Source organism: Crotalus tigris, unplaced genomic scaffold (assembly GCF_016545835.1).
Source record: "Crotalus tigris isolate CLP2741 ecotype Arizona unplaced genomic scaffold, ASM1654583v1 scf7180000018371.15429387391:27106975, whole genome shotgun sequence".
In the NCBI taxonomy this organism is placed as follows: domain Eukaryota; kingdom Metazoa; phylum Chordata; class Lepidosauria; order Squamata; family Viperidae; genus Crotalus; species Crotalus tigris.
Window position 1 is genome coordinate 19465082 of NW_024096970.1, and position 21464 is coordinate 19486545.

Sequence of the window (21464 nt, forward strand, 5' to 3'; positions counted from 1 at the left end):
GGTAAATTTGTTTTCCAGAGTTGCTTATGCAGCTCTTATCAATGGAATAAAACTAGTAAGAAGAACGAAATATATGGTATAGAATGGAATTATCCATAGTTCAACTATTCTGAAAGCTCCAACAGATGGTATGATCTGGCCTTGGGTGTGCTAGCAACAATTCTTACTTCTTAGAAAGGCTTAAATTCCAGTTTCTTTATCGCTCACTCCATCTGTTCATTTTTCTGCTCTTAGGAAGCAGAAGCAGATACTACTATTTTAGCATCTTTATGTATATAATGGCCAGGATGGAGAAACTATGATGTTGCTGAATTGTAATTCCCAATAATCCTTTGAATTTTTTTTATATAGTACAATAGCATCTATAATGAATTTCTGCTTCTTTTTTTAAATTGAAGTTGCTGGGAATTAAATGTAGGAACTTCTGCAGGTGAATAGTCCCCCCAATTAGGGTTGACCATATTCATATTTACCAAAGTATAGTATAACAAACCCCAGCACGCAAACCATGATTTGACAAGTCTGGAGATCACAGGAACTTTTTTTCTCCTCCGCTGTTGCTCTCTGTTGCACTAGACATTTGATCCATTAGTTAGCAAAAAAAAATAAGTGCACCAAACTTGTTACAGCATTGCTATTATGCAGTGATACTCCCTGCATAGCAGCATGACTGAGGTAATGCAAGTTGCCTATGGAAGAACTCATAACCTAAGCATCTCTTTGCTCATAGGTAGCATTTCACAATTATGCTAAGACCAGAATTTAAAACCCTCATTCTGGATTCTATTTCAATATCTACAATCTTTGGCACTCACTTAAAAATTATATCCGAAAAAGGTGTATCATAAATGGGGGAGGAACAATACCCAGAGCCAAATCAAATCACCAGTGGAAAAGTAACACACTATTTATACAAACCAAGGGTTAATAAATTTTACATAATAGCATTAAGAATGGCCCGATCAGAATTTCAACAAGAGTAATTTCAAAACTGTAGCATTCATGAAAAGGACACCCACTACATATTAAAAAATGTGATGCTCTAGGTGGCGCAGCAGTTAGAGTGCAGTACTGCAGGACACTTTAGCTGACTGTGTTCAGCAGGTCAACGGTTCAAATCTCACCGGCTCAAGGTTGACTCAGCCTTCCATCCTTCCGGGATAGGTAAAATGAGGACCCAGATTGTTGGGGGCAATGTAAATATATATATACATTGCTTACTGGTGTACACCGCTTAGAGAGTGCTTGCACTTAAAGCGGTATATAAGTCTCATAAATAAAATAAAATAATAAATAAAAGATAAGCTTACTGTAAGGTAATGGTGAAGAAACAGAATTTTAAGTATTAGATGCTGACTCTAACCTTCCCATTCACCCAACATTAAACAATCAAATGAAACCCATCATTATCAGACAGACAATATATTATAGATTAACAACCAAGAGAATATTTTAAAGGAGTTTATCCATATTACCAGATGACATTCAAACATTCTGTAAAAGAAAGAAAAGCCACTGCAAAATGGGAAGAAAATGAATTTAAACAATCAGAAGTAGAATGTCTATGGAGATTCTCAGTCATCCAAATCCTGGTTGTCCCAAAGGTGCTTTTTCAAAAGGTAACTGGACTTTGTTTTTTATTTCCTTGAAGACGTTTCGCTTCTCGTCCAAGAAGAACTGAAGAAGCTTCTTGGACGAGAAGTGAAACATCTTCAAGGGAAAAAAGAAGTCCAGTATCCTTTTTAAAAAGCACATTTCGGACAATCAGGAGCAGATTTACTCTATTTCACATCTCTACCAAACTAATCCAATCTGCCTCCATCACTCACCCATCTTCTCTGCCTCCTCTGGAAGAGAGAAAGTATAACTGATATAAATTTATTTTGTTTTGATCCTGAGTCTTTTTAGTTTCAAGGCCAAGAACTCCTTGAAATACAGATGGAGAAACATTTTCCATCTTGACAAACATTGATTTGGGGAAAGCTAATTGATCCTGGGTGGAATTGATAGACTCTCAAATACTCCTTTAAAAGCAGTGGCCATTCTTTTTTTCACAAGAATTCTCAGTTCCCCAAGCCTTCGATTCCCATATCACCACTGTATTATTTACTCGTAGGAGTTCCATGTGCTTGGAGGCAAACGGCTGATTAAAAGAAGAAGAACAACAGTAGTCAGTGGGAGGGAAACCTTCAAATAGTAATAACAAGCAATATTATTAACTGAGACGGATGGAATGAAGATGAACATCTCGAAAAGGGTCAGAATTAGAAAACTGCATTGGTGTTTTTTTTCTTCCAAGAAAACTGTTTTGATTATTCGTAGAAGGAAATCTATTAAAGCTAACATATAGCTACCGCTTAGGGAAATCAATCCTGAGGCAAGTGATTAACTAGACATTTCTTGGCTCATGGTTCACTGATTTATTTCACTAACTAGTTATCACGTGATCTTCTGCCCAGAAGCATCTTCCACCTTGGTCTCCTCAGTTCTTCTTTACTAAAATGTGCTTTTTAAGTTCACCATCTTCCTCCAGACATCGTAACTTTCAAAACCTTGTCTGGTGGCAATCCCAGTTGAATTTTCAGCATGGCATATCAAAGCAATGGATAAGGTAAGAGGTTAGACAACTTTTTTTTCATATTCCATCAGTGGTATAATTTCAGTCAGTTCTTTGGTATTGTCACAGTGTCTTTACAGTTGTGCAGTTTTACTATATTGATGGAATATAGAAACATTTTGGGTGGAGAAATCTGTACAACAGTGAAACAATCTATTTTTAGAAGTTGTGGGTTCTCCATCCCTGGAGGCTACAAAGAAAAGGTGAGACAGCTTCTTCTTGAGGGCAGTTCAGCTGGTTTTCATGCACATTAGAAAGAGATGGACTATATTATTTTCATGGTCCCTTTCAACTACAATTCTGTGATTTCATCTTATGTTGCAAATGTTATGAAGGTGCCTTGGACCGTTCCTCTTTTAAAAGTGAAATTTAAGGGAATTTCATTTTTTTTCTCTATTGGAATTAAGGGACATTGCAAACATCTTTCACAGTCCACTAGTCATGTAGATTTAATGACATTTTTTCTATTATTATGCCAGGTTTCGAAGCTCTAATAATACGGCCCTGGTGCATTTTATTCTCAACAGAGCACCCATCAGTACTGATAATTTTGGACTATGAATAGCAGCCATCTCCAGTCTGATGCCTTCCAAAATGCTTGGACTGTTAGGGGCAGGTAATACTTAAGAGTTGCAGTCACAACACATCTGCTGACATTAAATTGGAAAAGCCTGGGAAACAGCAAATCATTCCACTATTTTCTGTGGCCTTCAGCCTTTCCATCCTGTTAGAAAGGTTAGATTTTACCTGTCATTATCCATCAGCAAGGCGAGGCGCCCATAATCCCAAGCTGCTTTCCGAAGGCAGGAAAAGATGAAGAGAAGTACCTGCAGTTGGAGAGAAGCACTACCGGCTTAATAATCCTCTTCACTAAGTATATACTCCATTCCCTTTTCCCTGTCTGTGACAGAAATTGCAATAAATGATAAAGAAGAACAAAAATAGCTGCAGAGTGGGATTTCTGCTTCCATAGATTTTCAGAGCTCACTTAAATGCTAAAACTTGGTTTTTGAATTGTTTTCTGGGTTTGCACAACTCACTGAATTGTAACCAGGCTGTGTTCATATGATTTGTTAACTGCATCACCACCAAAGAAACTAACTAAAGTTAACATTAATAAAGATTAACACATGGTACAAACACATCCATTTAAGTTTTTAACTGATTTAGTTAGATATGTTGTATGTACCCTGCCAATAGAAATTAAAGGTGGGAAAATAAACAGGCAGGAGTTTTTATATGCTAATTCTGTCTTGCATAGCATGAATATATGTGGAACTCACACTAAGATACAAATACCCTCTCAGTTGAATTCTGAACTTCAGTTAAACTGGAGAAAAAGTGTAAAACTGTACAAGGTAAAGATAAACAAGAAATTATGAATTCTCCTGCTTGTTTGCTGAGGTGGTTTCCAAATGAAATATATATACTGGATGCCTGGTTGCAGACCTACCTGGCCTGTGTGGAACACTGGCTGGGGTGAATGTCAGAAGCAACGTTAGAGAGGAAACTTTGCTGTTACCTGACTGAACAAATTGTTTCTATTTACTACCAATGTGAAGTCACACCCCTCTGACTAAAGGCCATACAATGTGTGTTTGCCATAGTTTTAATATTTAGTAGAAAATATCTCTCTTTGTATTGATGGAGATTTTTCTCTCTTTCAAGAGTTCAAGAAACATATAAGGAAGAAACCAGTGAGAATTATATTAGGGAATGAATGCATTGTGTTTGAGGTAAAGATATAAAATTTAAGTTTTTCCAAGTGTTGAAATGTTACTGCTTATCTGTCATTCCCAGCTGTTATGGTTGATGATTTATGAACAGATAATAAAGGAAGATAATTTTTCTCCTTCTCACTCACCATCCAAAGGAGGAAGTTGAGAGCAAGTACTGTGGGCACACCACCAAAAGGCAGCCCTTGTAAGACAGTGCTGTGGGAACGGGCGCTGAAGCATTGGTCTTCTGTACTGTTGGTCAGAGTATCCAGATATGTGAGAACATTCAGAGAGACGGAATTCGTATCTTCTGATGAAGATGTGGTCGCGATCATGTTGTCCATCTGTAAATCAGTGGTCTCTTAGCGAGTTCTGCTGTGTAAAATACCTAAGAGTAGATTTAGGGGAAAAGAGTGAAACTAGATTTCTGAGATTGGAAAAGACCTCTCAAGGGAGACTTTCATATCTGAGGACACGTTTGTCCCTTTATAAGCTTGCTTTCTCCTGTGCCACACAGAGATATAAAGATTGAGAGGTAGAAGACAGTCAGATCCTTGCTAAGCCAGCCTACAGAGATGTCAGGAAGTATTTTAACATTATCTTTCGATGCTAAAGCCAAGATATACTATACTAAAAAGATGAGTTAGATGCTAAAAATCCAGGTGAAGATAAATATATTCAAGAACAGTTCATGGTTCCCGATCCCAAATGTGAGAGTGGAAGGCACATTAAAAAGAATGCTGTTTTCAGAAAATGTATCAGCCTCTGATATTCCCTTATATAGTGTCCAAAAACTGACTCAGGACAGGCTCAGCTGTTAAGTCACTGTGGATTTTGATTCCCAAGGTATCTGGCACTCTTTTCCCATTAGCCTTTTCCCCATGTAATAGTAGCGATACTTACAGCTCAAAATCTGTGGAACGTAGAGGGGAGCTAGCAGGACTCCCTATTTCCTACTTAGGACTTCAGATCAATGCCTAAAGATGCAGCAGATATAACTGATTCTGGTTTTCATTTTCATCCTGACATCTCATTCTCCTCCAAGGAAGAACCCAGGGCAATGATGACACCCTCTTATTAAAATTACAAGTAGACCTACCCCATCAATATCTGACGAATTTAAGGCGGAGATCAGGACAGATTGTCTTTATTCTCAGCATTTCAGGCTTTGGAATTAACATCCCCAGAAACGTCTGTTCCCACTTTAATGGCATTTCATCCTACAAAATGAATAAAAATCAAAGGTATATGGGAAAGCACTTTGAACCACAGTGCTGTTTAGGTTATCTCTCTGTTTGAATTTTCAATGTAACTAATATTAATTATTTTTTGGGGGGGCTTCTAATTAAGACTGCAGTTTTGCAATGTTCTGTTAGTTCGCTGGATTTTTAAACCTTTTCCCTTCCTCCATCTTTTGTCTTTGCTATTTTTGATTAAGTTGCCTTTTCAGTTCACTTTTTAGGAAAGGTTGGATCTTTAAAATTAAAAATGAAAACACTGTACTCATATTGCAGAGTAACAGAAAAAATATTAAGTTAGGGAAACTGAAGAACAAGTGAAACACCAAAAAGATAACATTGTGTTTATTAATTATATAAACTAATTTATCCAGAGAGGCAGTGGCTGACTTTCATTAGAAAGCCATCTATTGGGGATACTTTAATTTGGACTCTTGCACTGAACATTGATGGTCTAAATGGCCCATTGCAGCTCTATTTTTTTAATTGCTTCTATTATGTAGATACATTAACATTAAAAGGATTTATATACTATTAAGAAACTATCAAAGAAACATGGAGAAAAACATTACTTTGTGATATGTTAATGGACAAATCAGCTAGTGGCATATTAGTAAAGTGGGTGAATTAAGATTGAGCACTAAGCCTTGTGGAAATGAAGCACCAGTGGATTTACCATATTAGACAGGAATTTGAGAATTGTGGTCCAAAGCCTACTGGAAGGTGCTTAAGTAAGGTAGATCTAGTCCAGAGAACTGCAAATGTTAGTTTGGGAAAGCACAGGATCAATATGTGGGACTCCAGAGAAATCTTTAAAAAGAAATATGTATTATATACTCACAACTTTCCTGTGAGATGAGAAATTATAATGGCAGCTTCACTGGGCTTGGGCTAACATTGTAAAGGGAATAAACTGGAAATATAATGCTTCTATACAATGTTTTTTATTTGCCAACATGCCAATAATAGGCTATAAGTGGAAGCAAGCAACAATACTCCAGCTTGTCTCTTGAGGCATCTGGTATTTCAAAATGATTTTAGCTAATGGTATGCCATCCTCTCCCTTCCTGAGTTTTTAGTCTAGTATGCCCCAACTCCCTCAAATAGGATGGTCTAAAAGACAATTGTAAGAAATTTAGCTGATTCTCTGCCAACCTCCCAATGATTAGGAAACCTTTTAATGGCAGAAATCACTAGAAACACAATCTCCAAATGATCAGATAATCCTGTATCTCTAAACAGATATAATTCAAAACAATGAGTGTGTAACTCATCTCTTCCTCCATTCTTCCTTTTTTCCTCGTGAAACATCTATCCCTTCACTAGGTCCAAAAGGACATAACACTTGGCACTGGGTACACTTTCCGTGCTCTGGGCAACCTCAGAATACAGTATAACAGAATAACACAGTTGGAAGGAACCTTGGAGGTCTTCTAGTCCAGCAAAGCTGGCTGAGGAATTCTGGGAGTTGAAGTCCACAAGACTTAAAATTGCCAAGTTTGAGGACCCCTGTTCTAGTCCAACCCCCTCCTCAAGCAGGACACCCTATACCATTTCAGACAAGTGGCTATCCAGTCTTTTCCTAAAAGCCTCCATCGATGGAGCACCCACAACTTCTGAAGACAAGCTGTTCCACTGGTTGATTGTTCTAACTGTCAGCAATTTTTTTCTTAGTTCTAGGCTGCTTCTCTCCTGTATTAGTCTCCATCAGTGGTGGGATTCAAATATGTAAACAACCAGTTCTCTGTGTGGATGCCACTTCCAGAAGTCCATTCTGGGCCTGGGAAACAAAAAGTAGCTACCGGTTCTGTTGAAGTGGTGTGAACTGGTTGAATCCCACCACTGGTTTCCATCCATTCTTTCTTGTCTTGCTTTCTGGTGCTTTGGAAAATAGGCTGACCCCCCCATCTTTGTTAGCCCCTCAGATATTTGAACACTGCTATCATGTCACCCCTAGTCCTTCTTTTTACTAGACTAGCCATGCCCAATTCCTGCAACCATTCTTCATATGTTTTATCCTCCAGGCCCCTACTCATTTTTGTTGTTCTTCTCTGCACTCTTTCCAGAGTCTCAACATCTTTTTTGTAATGTGGTGACAAAACTGGATGCAGTATTCCAGATGTGGTCTTATACGTGTAGGCTAATTTTTCCCTAGCATGTTGAGAAAATTGTCTTCTAGTTGCGCTAAAAACAAATATAAATCCCCATCTAAGCAGGAACCCCACTCAAAACAGGAAGCTGGAGGCACTGGGGATGGGGCTAGCATGCATGATCACATCCTATATCCTATCAGGCAAAATGCCAGCCTGGAGGTACTCAAACTTGGGCATTCATACACAGTTAATTTATCTGAGAGTAGCATATGTTGGTTTATGTTCCCTAGATCTTTCCAGAGAGATGTCCTTACTGTTCAGGAATTTTTTCTAAATAACACTTGTAATATTTTAGTGCCCTTGACAACCAGACACAAACCTGCTTGGTTTTGCTCTGATGGTTCCTGGAACAAAACCTAGCTTCAAATAGATGGAAATATCCACCTTCAGTTCACTCAAAGCCATTATTACAGAATCAACAAAGCCATTCATTCATTCTTCCATCCATGCCTAAATTAGATCTCTCCCCAAAACATATCTGGTACCTTCCAAATGCATTGCATGATAATGCACACATCTCCCACCCTGACTGGTTGAGAATGGCAGCAAGTGTAATAATCACCCATCTAGAAAGCACACCAGGGACAGCTGTTCCTTCAGAATGAAGGTTCTCCCAGAGGCAGAGATCACTTCCTCCTTATGTTGCAACAGGTTCTACAAAACAACTCTTTACCTTTCATAAACGGCAGATTCACGATACATACCAAGAAGGGTCATTCCACAATTCAGGCTTGGTTCCAGACACCAGGGTCGACTCTTGCCATTGTGGAGTAATCAGTCTATGTTATTGTAAAAAAAAGAAAAAGAAACATAAAACTAAACCAGTAATTCTAGCAGACCAAAGGTGAACAAGCTCTTTGTTTCCAGCTTTATTCTTTGCAAGAATCCAGTGTAACTTGTCTTGCCACACCTCCCCTCACCATCCCTTACAAAGTAAACATTTGTGGGTAGAGGTGGAAATCTCTTGTTCCTTGTAATACCCACTGCTGGAACATGCCAATTATATCGTGTATTTAATGTTATTATTCTGCAGTGGGGCAGCAGCCAGTCAGAGTTTACTTTCAGTACTGGCCCTTTTTGTTTCTAAGCCACTACATCTATCTAAAAAGATAATGGCCAGGAGTACGTTAAAAAGATTATGGGTTTCCTTCCGTGTTTGGGGAAGCAGAGAAAAATGAAAGCCAGATGGCTGCTCAGTTGAGCTATACTCCTATCTCCATGTTGTCTGAGAGTGCATTTCCTTGCCCCCTCCCTTTGCCTCTTTCCCTATGTAAACAACTCCATCTGACATTGCCAGTTGCTTTTAATAATTCATCTCCCTTTGGTTACCAAGGAAAATGACTCTGGATCATCAGCAAATAATTAGAGGGGCTCTTAGCAACCAGCAGCTCAGTCCTTCATTACCCTTCCAAGAGCTAATGACAGAACCATTTTTAGGGTCAGCCAGCATTTGGTCTGTTTCCACGTTTTCCCTTTACAAAAAAGCATCTATCTGTAAGCAATACAGTAGAACATGCACACAAGAGTTTTCAGTGATGTACACAGTTATCTGACTAATCTCGTTTCTATTTCAAATAGATCAAAATAGCAAATGTGGTCACTCTCTATTTACCTTACAACAAATCTATGAGATGAGTTTAAGATCTCACAGAGAGATGACCTTGTAGGTCATCTAGTCCAACCCCCTCCTCAGGCAGGAAACCCTATACCAGGGGTGTCAAACTCAATTTCATTAAGGACCGCATCAGCATTGCGGTTGCCCTTGGGGGGCCAGGTGGGTGTGGCCAAGGTGGGCATGGCCTACTGGGTGGGCGTGGATGGAGTGGGCATGGCCAGCTTTACATCGTTCGCATCAAGGGTGCCTGTGGGGGCCTGGGCAGGAGTGGGACACATCTGAGGGTCTCTGGCAGAAGGGGGTGGGACCGGGGCAAGCGCCAAGGCATGGTGCATTTCTTCATTCCTCACAAAGGGTGACACTTCCCCAGCATGCACCCAGGGGGTGGGGCCAACACGGCAGGGATTGGTTCCTCGCTGTTTCTGGATGGCCTTGTGGAGCTAAGACTGAATGCGTTTCAGCATAAATGGCCACCCAAAAATTGTACATTGGCTCCCAGCTGGCCTGGGCCAGGGCCAAAGCAGCGGGGGCTGTTCCCTCACTGTTTCTAGGATGGCTTCGCGGGCCACATGAAACCACTTCGCGGGCCGCATCCGGCTCCCGGGCCTTGTGTTTCGCATGTCTGCCCTATACCATTTCAGACAAATGGCTGTCCAGTTTCAAAAACTTCCAGTGTTGGAGCATCCAGAGCTTCCACTGGTTAATTATTAATTAATAGATTGTATTAGAGTAGCAATGATTGCTCCTCTTGAAGGTCCTGACCTCGCTTGGCTTTTCTGAGATCAGTCAAGGTCAGCTAGGGGTTGCTTGCTCCTATTCATAGGCCTTGCGGTCAGGCTAGCAGGAAATCACAGCCCTTCTGCCAACTGTGACTTCTACTTGCATTTTAACAGAACAATATACTAATATTTCATCACATTGTCAAACCATCACACTGTTTTCTTAATGCAATCAACTTGTTTCATTCACAAGCAACAAAAGAATCCAGAGGATGATAATTTGCCATTCCCTATGATTTCCAGCACTTTCTTTCTTTTTTCCTCATTACAAAAATCTATTCAGAGGTAAAACACAGAAAGGAATCTAGATACTATGACCTAATATCTAAACTAAAGCTTGAAAGACTAAACCTCTGGTCCTGGTGACTGATCCAGATTGGATCCTGTAATATCTAAACCAGTGTGCCTGGACTAATGCATACTGAATGCCAACTGTTGCGTTGTAGCTTAGTTTCCAATCATATTTGGAAGTGTAAGGAATCAAAATAAGTATGTTTGGCACTGTCACATTTTTTGAAATCTACAAGAAATTTTGAAAACAAATTTGTTGTCTTAGTGTTAGAGGTACAGTAAAACCTTAGTATGCCAGTCTTCTATGCTACAGAATTCTGTGCAATATATACCATTTGGACAACGAAAGCAGAAACCTACCTTATACAAAGCAAGCCTCTGATTATGTAGTTGAGCATTGACTACCTTGAGCAAGTACATCTCATTCTTCTTCAAAAGATTAATAAGATATTCTTTTTCAGTGAACATAAATTAGCTGGTTCTGGACTAACATATGAACATATGAATGGATGTACATTTATATTTTATTCCCAACTGGCATGACTATAAATATGTACACGAATACGTCCGAATGTGATTATTTGCATTCTTTAAAACAGAGGTCTCCAACCTTTCTGAGCTTGCGGCCTGGAGGGAAGGAGAGCAGCTTCCAAATTGGTGCGGGCGCTTGCGTGCACGCAAGCAGGGCCACACGCACTGGCGCAGCACTAGCAGCCCTGTTCGCGCATGGGCATGCACTGGTGCTGTGCGCATGTGTGAGCGGCCATGCACTCCCCATGGCGGCTAGTGGCCCTATTCACACATGCGGGTGCTAGTGCAAGTGGGGGGGAATGCATACCCAGGTGGGCGCGCACTGGCCAGCCATTTCTGTGGCTCACTGGCCAAGAGTCCTGCTTTAAAAGCCATTTCAATTTTGTTTTGCATTAGGTATTGCTTTATTTATACAGCTGTATTCGTAAACCTTCCTTCCCTGCAGTCATATGAAAAGATGTACTCTAAATCAATGAAGAGGTAGTTTAAAATGCAAAAGTGAAGATTATTTAGGAACCCTGAATATCAAATATTCAACTAGTCGTCTCTTCTGTTATATCCTTTTCCACTGCTCTTGCAGCTCCTGAATCCTGCATATCTGAAAGGTCTGCCTGTTTTTACAGAAGCAGAGCATACAACTTAAAGATTTGCCTCCAATTAGCTGTTACTCGCTAGACCAGTGTTTCTCAACCTTGACAATTTTAAGGCATGTGGACTTCAACTCCCAGAATTCCACAGCCAGCAATGCTTGCTGTGGAATTCTGGGAGTTGAAGTCCACATGCCTTAAAATTGTCAAGGTTGAGAAACACTGTGCTAGACAAATGAATGATGTTTATCCATATATGTGACTTTGGCTGCTAAGAGGACAAGGTCAGTGGAGATCTCCCAGGAAAGAGAGAGGAAAGCTGTAGTCAGATGCACTGAGTCAGCACATCAGGCGAATCAATACTGAGCATCAAATAGGAAAGACCCATCAATAAATGCTTCTGTACACAAACATCAGTTCATGACTTCTGGGTCAATTGGGAAGAAAAGATAAGAGCTGATCTCCAATGTCATGGGGCCAGTACCCTTTTATCTTTCAAATGAGAGGAAGGGAATGAGAGGCTAAACTCCTTTCAGAAGTAAAACTGGCTTACATTATGTGAACTGCACATCTCCTCCTCCTCCTCCTCCTCCTCCTCCTCCTCCTCCTCCTCCTCCTCCTCCTCCACCACCACCACCACCACCATCTCCACCTCTTAGTAAATTTTCATGTTTTATTCTTCTGTTTCAAATTAACATTTTATTTCAAACTGGCTAGTTTATTGCCAAATTAACAGGGGACAATCAGGTTAATTTAAAATAGTGGCAGTGGAATCTGTCCAAATGCTTTGAACTATAAAAACCTTATCATTTTATTTTGTGCCAGGAAGTATAGAAGGAAAACACCAAAATGATTATCTGATTTGGGAACTCCAATTAAGAAGAACCTATTCTATATAATTCCATCTGCTGAAGTTGAAGAAAGACACAAAATTTCTCTGAAAAAGAAAGACTACATGCAGATTATGAGGAAAAAGGAAATCCTTAAGTTTGTTTTTTTTTTCTGGAAAGTAATACATAATTTCTGAAGTCTTTTGATTCTGCTATTTGTTTCCCACCATTAACAATAAATGCATGACATATGACTGTATTTAATATATACAAAATTGAAAAAGTCCAGCAAAGGAATATTTGTTTTCATCCTTTCTCACTTAATTTCTAGTTTCAGAATCTCCCTTCTGTTTTGCTGATTTCATATATCTATTCTATAATCTTTTATTGTTAAACAAATCAAGGCAGCAAAACCAAAATGAATTAATGTCAGACAGCATTTAGCATTTTATGAAAGAACATGTGTATAGAAATCTGAAATGATGAACAAAAAAGAGCACTAAATCTATCTAGAAAGAAAGTTTAATATATTTTCATTTAAGCTTTCCCAGCCTGGTACACTTCAGGTATATATGTGTGTATCTGTGTGTAAATCCAAAGTTGTTAGCCAATATACTTCTGCTCACCAATATAAGGCCCTGTGCTTATTGAAGCATTCCAGAGTGAGTATAGTAATCAAAGGCTGAAGTGCTTCAAACAGGGGATTATGTAAAGTGAGATAGGAGGTTAAGAAATATGAAATATAAATAAATAAAATTATCCAACACACAAGTCCCAATTTTATTGGAATATAACGTAGAACAGTTTGAATAAAAAACTGCAATACTTAGGATAATAGAAACGTACTGGCAGATTCCTAAGCCAGCAGAGACCCATCAAATGTATTAAAAAAGGATACGGTAGGGCAGTGATGGCGAACCTTTTAGAGACCGAGTGCCCAAACTGCAACCCCAAACCCACTTATTTATTGCCGGGTGCCAGGTGGGTGGGGCCAAGGTGGGCATGGTCACCTCGATGTTGCTCATGGGGAGAGACACCTGTGGGGACCGGGCAGCATTGGGGGAGATCCAGGAGGTCTCTGGCAGGTGGGGTGGTGGGTAGCCTGCCACCAGTAGTTCAGAGAAGTGCCCACAGAGAGGGCTCTGAGTGCTGCCTCTGGCATGCGTGCCATAGATTCGCCACCACTGCGGTAGGGCTTTGGGTAAAACCTGCCAAAAGATGCCCAAGAAACAAATGGATTATTACCCATTTTAGATCCCAAAATACGTTATTTTGGGTTCATTAGGGACTGAAACTCTGTTAGAACTACACAATGGCAATTCTGAAGATTCAGTCCTTCTCTGTTTTTCTAAAAAGAAGATTAATCACAGAGTATTTCAACAGAAAAAAAGAAGCCTTGTAACCTAAGGCACTTTGAGAAGAAACAGCGTTCTGCTTAATTACATTAAATATTTCCTCTTTGTGACGACCAAAAAATTGGTTCCGGCATTTAAATCTCACTTCCTCATTTCTCGCCCTCAGCCTCTACACAGGTCTGCTTTTCTTAAGAAGATGTTACCTAGCTTTAACATTCATGTAGAAAATATCCCATGTTACTGATATAAGGCTGATATAAGGCTCCTTATCTTGCATGCAGGAAAAGCAAGTGTGTGAGATAAGGCAGCTTCCTTTAAAAGTTGGTAACAATAAATGGTAATCAGAAAAAGAATGTGTTTTCATTTCCATGCATTTAGAAGAAAGCAGTCCTCTTTTATGGACATTTCTGCTTACTGCTACTGATATAATACATCTGTGCATTGTACTTGACTAAGCTACAAGAACCATTTTAGAAGTTTTCTAGACTATCTGTAGTTTCTCACTCTTATTTGCAAATATTTCCTTTTATCTTGATTCTTGCAATAAATAATGCAATTCCATGTAGTGTTTTTACAAAGAATCCATCTTTTGGCCAAGATTTTTGGTATACATATCATAAGTAAAATGGTACATTTGAGACACAGGACATGCCAAGGTACATATAAAGTCTTCTCTCTTGGGTTTTGCTGTGCATCGGCCTCTATCCTATTGAATACGCAAAACTTCAGCATGGGGAGATGGCAAGCTGGTACTATGCCATAGCCAGCCATAACACAATGCCATAACCATTTCAGTATCCACAAGTCAACCCAATTTTCCCCAGTGGAATTTCTCTAAATATGTTTTAATTACAATTCCAATCAATGCCCCTCAGCCGAAACAAACTTGCTTACTTAAATAATTTCTCCTTTACTATCCAATATCCCTCAGCTTTCCACCTGCAGTATTCTAGCAAAGCACCTGAGTCTTTATTCTGTTCATTTTCCCAATTCCACAAACACAAGATCTTTCTAGATTAAACAGCACTAGAGTACCATCTGAGAATCCAGTTATCAATTGACACAGATTTTGACACTAATCTCTCCATCAGATAAAATCTTTCTGTCTTCTGCAAAATAATTTTGCAATAACAGATACTGACATCTCAGCTGCAACCAAAGCGGCACAGAACTAGAATAAAGTATGTTTTCCCGACTGCAGATATCACATTCCTGCCTCAACACAATGCTTTTTACATATGTTGGTCTTTAACTTACAAGATTTGAGTGAAATGAAACCCAATATCTCTGAGAGAAGAAAATTATGGAAAACTGCATCATATTCTTTCAGCAACATAAATGTCACTAGAGCACATGCTCAGACTAGGAAAAGGCCAGCTATCCAATTTTTAAATGGAGAGATTTTTGAAGATAGAATTTCTTGGCAGATCAATACTGCTCGAGTTTCACATACCCTTTTACCTTTACTGCAAATTGCAAAAACAGTAGAAGGAGAGTGTAGCCCTACTATCTTCCTTACGAGTTCAACATTATGCACATATTGTCTGTGAGAACTTACTGGCATTTCAATATTCCCTTTATATTGAAGTATACATCTGAACCTAGGGGTACATTCCCTAGTTATCTTGACTGAGTAGTGGAATGCAGCTAACCATCTGTAATTCATATTGTTTTGTATTACTCAGATGATCCCTATAATTTCTGTACTTCATTTCTTGTTTGTTACTGAAATGTGTCACTTCAATAATAAAAGGCATGCTTTTCAAATATTTAAAAAAAAAATACAGGACAAAGCAATTCCCAGGTCATCAGATAAGAAGACCCAAAGTTTATCCATCTGCAGTTCTCTGAAAATCATTCTCTCCATGTGCTTGTCAAATCTGCCACTGCTGAGCATGCTTGTTTTAATGCTGTGTCATCCTCTGGAAAAAGCCAGACCTCATTATAGCAATATAAGTACAGATTGTTTTCACATCATTATGCTTTCATCTTTGCAAGCATAGTTCATTTCAGTGCAGTTACAGTATACACAGAGAGCAGCAAGGTCACCAATACCATCCACACTATTGGAAAAATAAGGGATAGATCTGGGGCAGTTCCCACTGCACAATTATGGTGTCTAGTGAACAGAAAGCTGCTACTGAATGTTCAGTCAAACTGACACCTCTGCAAATGGAGAGCTGCTCCACAAGGGACATTTATGTCAATTTAGCATTGGTACATGCAGCCCACTTCTTGCAGCATCCTCCTTGTGTGGTTGAAACAATTATTTTTCTCAATGTGTCTGAGTTGCAGCTTAAAGCGCCAAATTTCCATTTTGCAATTTGCAATGCTGCAGTTCTGCAGAGCTTGGGTAAATCATATCCCATTCATGAAAAACTGGAGCCTTACCCCATCTGAACATGAAGTCCTCTGGTGGATTTCAGAGCAACCTCAGTGAATTATCCTTCCAGTCACTTTCTAGTCAATTTCACAATCCCTGCCTGTAAAAAAAAACTGCTGGGCTTGATTGTCTCTGTTTGTATGAACACAATGTGCTAAACGTTTGCTTTACCTTACCTCTCAGCTCAAGTGGGCCATTGCTATCTCTCTGCACTATTCCCATGGATATTCCATCCTACAACTTACATTATTATAGTCTCTTCTTGCATAACTACAGGGACATGACACCAACAGAGCTTCCAATAAGGGCTGAGGTCTATACAATTTATTACCCCAGAGTTTTTATTGCAACCGATGTCTATACACATACTGTATATACTAGATACACCCTAATGAGATAAAATGAAGACTAATACTTTTTTCCCCCCGCATTTGTTTTTATTTCGTCAGGAGCTGCTATAGCTGAAGTGTGAGGCACTGACCTTAGGTAGCTGCCTTCTCTTAGGCTGGAGGCAGCCTGGACTGGTTAATGGTTTACTGTCTATCCTCCACATTCTGAGCTCAGCAGAAACTGACTTCCAAATACTTTAAGAGGATGACACTGGAAATTGTGCCATATGGAAATGCCAGAATATTAATGTCTAATGACTTTAGCTCTCTTGAGAGCTTTCTTCAAAGCAAAGATATTGGAAGAGGAGGTCTGGATGTTCTCTAATTAGAGATGAGATCCTCAGACAGGGTCCATCTTCCTACAAATAAAAAACTCCATCTTGTTTTAGGGAAGATTACAGTGCACAAAACAGGAGGCCATTCTGAATGTCAGCAATAATGGCTTATCTGAAAGGTTTATTTCCCATAGTACTCCTAAATTCCACCACTAGATCCTAAATGAAATAAAAAGATAATTTGAAACATTTATATGGGCAAAATCTTGCATGATTGCCAAATATCACTAGAATTCACTCTTTTTTTTACAGCTTTATAGTATCTCAGGAGCAAGGTATCCAAAATTGACAATGTTATTAGATTGGTTTAAAATAACTCCACATTAACTAAAAGATCAATAAGCATTTTAAAATAATGTCAGCGCCTACAAGTCAACTCTCACAAGTCCAGATAAAGACAAGGAAGGCTTCTATGAGGACCTGGACCAGATTATTGGAAGATTTCACCACCAGAGTGGGGACAGACAATAAAACTGAGATGGAGTCCTTGGGAAACTGAGGGTTGGCGAACTGAATAGCATGGCTTGCTGCTTCTGAGCAAATATGCCAAGTACAACCTGTGCATTATTAACATGATGGTCAGACAAGTAAAAACTACCTGGATGCATTCCAGATCCAAACACTGGCACCTTCTTGACTAGTATGACAGCATGATATTAAAGATGGTACCATTACCTGCACCATATGAAGTGTTGAGTGCTGGACTGACCACAGACTGGTCTGGTTGGTCTGAAGCCTAAATATAGCCCCTTTACATTTTAACCAACCAAGAAAGTCATTCAACATCAGCAGATAAGAGCCAGATCAAGCCCAATTCTTCCAAGAAGTCCTTAATGAAAAACTCTCCAAGTTTACTGCTTGTAAGAATGTCTATGGAGATTCTCAATCATCCAGGTCATAGTTATCCCAAAGATGCTTTTTTTTCCACAAGAACTTTCTTGTTTTGCTTCTCATCCAAGAAGCTTCTTCACCTCTGACTGTATGGAAGAAGAAAAAAGCACCTTTGAGATGCTTGTAAGAACATGTTCTGAAAAGTTTAAAGATATCATATAGACTAATGTTCCCCAACCTTTCTGGATTGGTGGCTCAGCGTGGGAGAAGGGGGTAAGAGGGGATGATTTTGTGTGAGGGGCAGGCATGTGTGTGTGCACAGTTTCATTTGTGTGAGTGGCGGCCACATGTGCCCGCCACTCGTGCCCACTTGTGCGAGTGCCTGTCGCTCATGCAAGTGGGGCTGTGTGCATGTGTACGCTCCAGCCTGCCACTCATGTGGCCCATTGTGAATAGGCCATGGCCCAATAGTGGGCCACTGCCCACAGGTTGGGGATCTCTGATATAGACTGCAACAACTGTACTTGGACTGAAAACCCAGGCACATGGAAATAGTTTGACAAAAAACACAAGACCATTTCAGCAGCCCTTCAGGCCAAGAACAAGCCCTCTGCAGAATGGTAAAACGATCTATCACCTGTTTCAAAGAAAGACAACTTTAAACATCTGCAGCCCACAGTGCAGATAAAACTGCAAAAAATGCAGGACAAGTGATGGCAAGGAAAGCTGAACAGGTAGAACATTATGCAGACATGCATGCCATCAGAAACTGTGTCAGTGTCATGAAGTCAGCTTATAGTCTTTCTAAATCACAATGCTCCCCTTTGCTGTCAACTGATGGGTTGAGCATGATCCAACATTAGGAAGGGCTGAAAAACCGAGGTGGCGCAGCAGTTAGAGTGCAGTACTGCAGGCCACTTTAGTTGACTGTGTTCAGCAGGTCAGCAGGTCAGCGGTTCAAATCTCACCGGCTCAAGGTTGACTCAGCCTTCCATCCTTCCGGGGTAGGTAAAATGAGGACCCAGATTGTTGGGGGCAATGTAAATATATATATACATTGCTTACTGGTGTACACCGCTTAGAGAGTGCTTGCACTTAAAGTGGTATATAAGTCTCATAAATAAATAAATAAATAAACCACTGAGCTGAACATTTTTTCAATCTACCCAATGGGCTGTCCAGAGTTGATCCTGATGTTTCATAGCAGATTCCTCAGCTGCCTGTCTTAGATGCCCTAGACATGCCTCCCTCTACTGATGAGATCAAGGAAGTGATCTCATAGGTGAACTCAAAGCAACAGGGCAGGATGGTGTTCCTGCTAAGATCTACAAACCATCAGACCAAAATGCCTTACAGGCATTCCACGACACCCAAAAGGTATTTTTCCCATTCATGATCTACAGATGACCTATGAGCCATTGCCACATGAAATACTCATGCGCAAAACATCATCCTATCTTCTTAATCTTCCATACATTCACGGAAGGACAAAGTAACCAGAAAGTATTCTTTTTATGGAAATACACTCAAAGGCCATCTATGCATCTCTAGGTAGGTCTTAGAGGGCTCTTGTCTAAATCCCTGAGCCATAGTCATAGCCTCAGCAGATGATACTGATTGTCGATAATTCAGAAGTTTATTTGGTATAAGGCCCTTATATCTAAGCTCTTAATTTTGTTGAGGCACGTCACTGCCTCAATTTTAGATTGAAAAGAAATTCCCCACCTTCAGCTCTGAAAAGGTCATAGATTTCAAGCAAGAACTTCTAAAAGACTGCTATATTGGATATTCAGGATAAAAGGTGGCTGAAGACTTAACAAGAGCTGAACTTCTGGTTTTCAGCAAATCTGCAAAGGCAGAAGTCAGAGTAAATTCTTAAGGTTGGCTGCTTACAGGTTGCTGAAGGAAATCCTCACACTAAATGGCACTGCAGATGGGAAGACTTAAATCATATTTTCTCCTCCTCAACTTAGCCCCCCCTCCCTTCCAAAACCCAAGTCTTGTGCTGTTTGCCACTTACCTGACAAGGATCAGTGGGTCAGTCCTGAACACATGCTATTGAGAATAACAAAGGATGAAGGAGGGACGCCTGGGTCTTGATTAGCAAAAGGTTTCCTTTATGTCTCTGGCTCAGTGGGCTTCAGTAAAGTTCCCACAATCAGTGTTGGAGCCGACTCTTGCCTTTAAACAGCAGTAATGTCTTGAGGGCCCTGGAGACAGAAGAGGAATGATGTGTCAGTATTGCTGAGGCTGCTACATTACAGACGCAGCTTATGATGCATGAAGAATTGGCTGCTTTGTTTTCCCTCCCTCTTGCTTATCTGGAAATGGGGAGCTCCCTTGTGTTGGCAGGCAGCAGAGAGTTGGATTGGCCAACTGTCCAGAAAGGCCAGTTTCCTTTTCTAATCACAGTGTATAACCCCAGTCAAGGAAGCAGAGAGGGACCCCATCCTGGAAAAACATCCCCGAGAAACAGTCAGTCTGCTTTGTCACTTTAGCTGGCTTTTTGCCAAAGGCAAATGTTCTCTCTTTGCATTTTATACACCACGCTCAGCTGAAATGCATAGGTCAGAATAAGCGGTCAAAATGCAAGTTAACACAAATGCCTGGATGTAAAGACTCAACTGCCCAATCCTCTTCTTCCTGCAGTAATTCTGTCCAGTTTGGTTCAGTTGGTTAGTTATTCTTGTAGAAGAAAGATTATTGGTTAGGGCAAGCAAGTATAGAAGAATGGGTGAAGATTGATACTCAGAGTCTCTAAGCTTGGGGACAATGAAATATCCATCATTAGCCCAAAAAACTGGAAGATACTAGTTTTTTTAAAAAAAGTTTTTTTTTATTTATAATACATTTAAAACAAAAATGGACATAACGTGACATTCCAGAGTAAATATTCCTAACAATTTGTTCCTCTTAATACTTATAATTAATACATCATTCTTAATCTCTAAATAAACTTGTTCTTCTATACCAGGGGTAGACAACCTTGGCTCTTTTATGACTCGTGGACTTCAACTGAGCATGGCTGGCTCAGGAATTCTGGGAGTTGAAGTCCACGAGTCATAAAAGAGCCAAAGTTGCCTACCCCTGTTCTATACGATACTGTTATATATAGTTATATGTATTTCTGTCTTAACACTAGCTTGAAGCCCGAGCAGTTCTCCTTAATTCATACCAGTAATAAAATTTGTCCCAGATTTCAAAGTAGTCTGATTCTGTCTTATCCTTCATTTCCATTGTGAGCCTATCCATTTCAGCACACGATAAAATTTTATATAAAATCTCTTCTTCTGTTGGAATTCCTTTATTCCTCCAGTTTTGAGCATGGAAGATACTAGTTTTGTTCTGCATGACTCTGATTCATCGGAGAAAAAAGATGGTACAGATACCCGGTCTCAAGCCTAGACATAAGATCCACCTGGATTTCGGATCTGAGTTTCACAGGAATGTAAAACCAAGATGGAAAGGAAGAGATTGACCACATGATAATGATTCAGGCAGGACCCTTCCCTAGTGTAACTAGATGTAATTTCACGGTTGTCTCTTTTCAGTTAAGTAGCCCTGACTACTGAATAAGGGCTAAATATTAAATCTAATATTTACATCAAATAATTCCAGTCATGAAGAATCAGACAGTTATGGAAACTGTGACCTCAACCCATCAGTGAACACACTGCAGGTTGCTCATGAGGTCAATTATCCTAACAAAAATGAGAGGAAGTTTCTAAGCCCTCATGATCTAAAAGAGCCCGAATTCACATTGGCAGACACATTTGCTAAATATTGTATACATCAATGTCAACCACACTTGT

General features: G+C 39.8%; 1 protein-coding gene across 9 annotated transcripts in view; it reads right to left on the bottom strand.

Annotated features, from left to right (window-relative positions):
- The window catches only part of TMEM63C (transmembrane protein 63C), a 70124-nt gene that overhangs the window by 33074 nt on the left and 15586 nt on the right, over positions 1-21464 (bottom strand). For 5 of the 9 annotated variants that reach the window (XM_039351639.1, XM_039351638.1, XM_039351637.1 and 2 more), the window contains 6 exons: positions 19673-19862; positions 8431-8505; positions 5435-5555; positions 4482-4723; positions 3365-3444; positions 2111-2143 (listed from right to left, as the gene is read on the bottom strand). In XM_039351639.1, the coding sequence (XP_039207573.1) occupies positions 2111-2143; positions 3365-3444; positions 4482-4679 (311 nt within the window). In that variant the 5' untranslated portion in view covers positions 4680-4723; positions 5435-5555; positions 8431-8505; positions 19673-19862. Of the gene's footprint in view, positions 1-2110; positions 2144-3364; positions 3445-4481; positions 4724-5434; positions 5556-8430; positions 8506-17496; positions 17799-19672; positions 19863-21464 lie in introns of all 9 variants that reach the window. The other 4 variants (XM_039351640.1, XM_039351642.1, XM_039351641.1 and 1 more) reach the window with 4 other exon arrangements.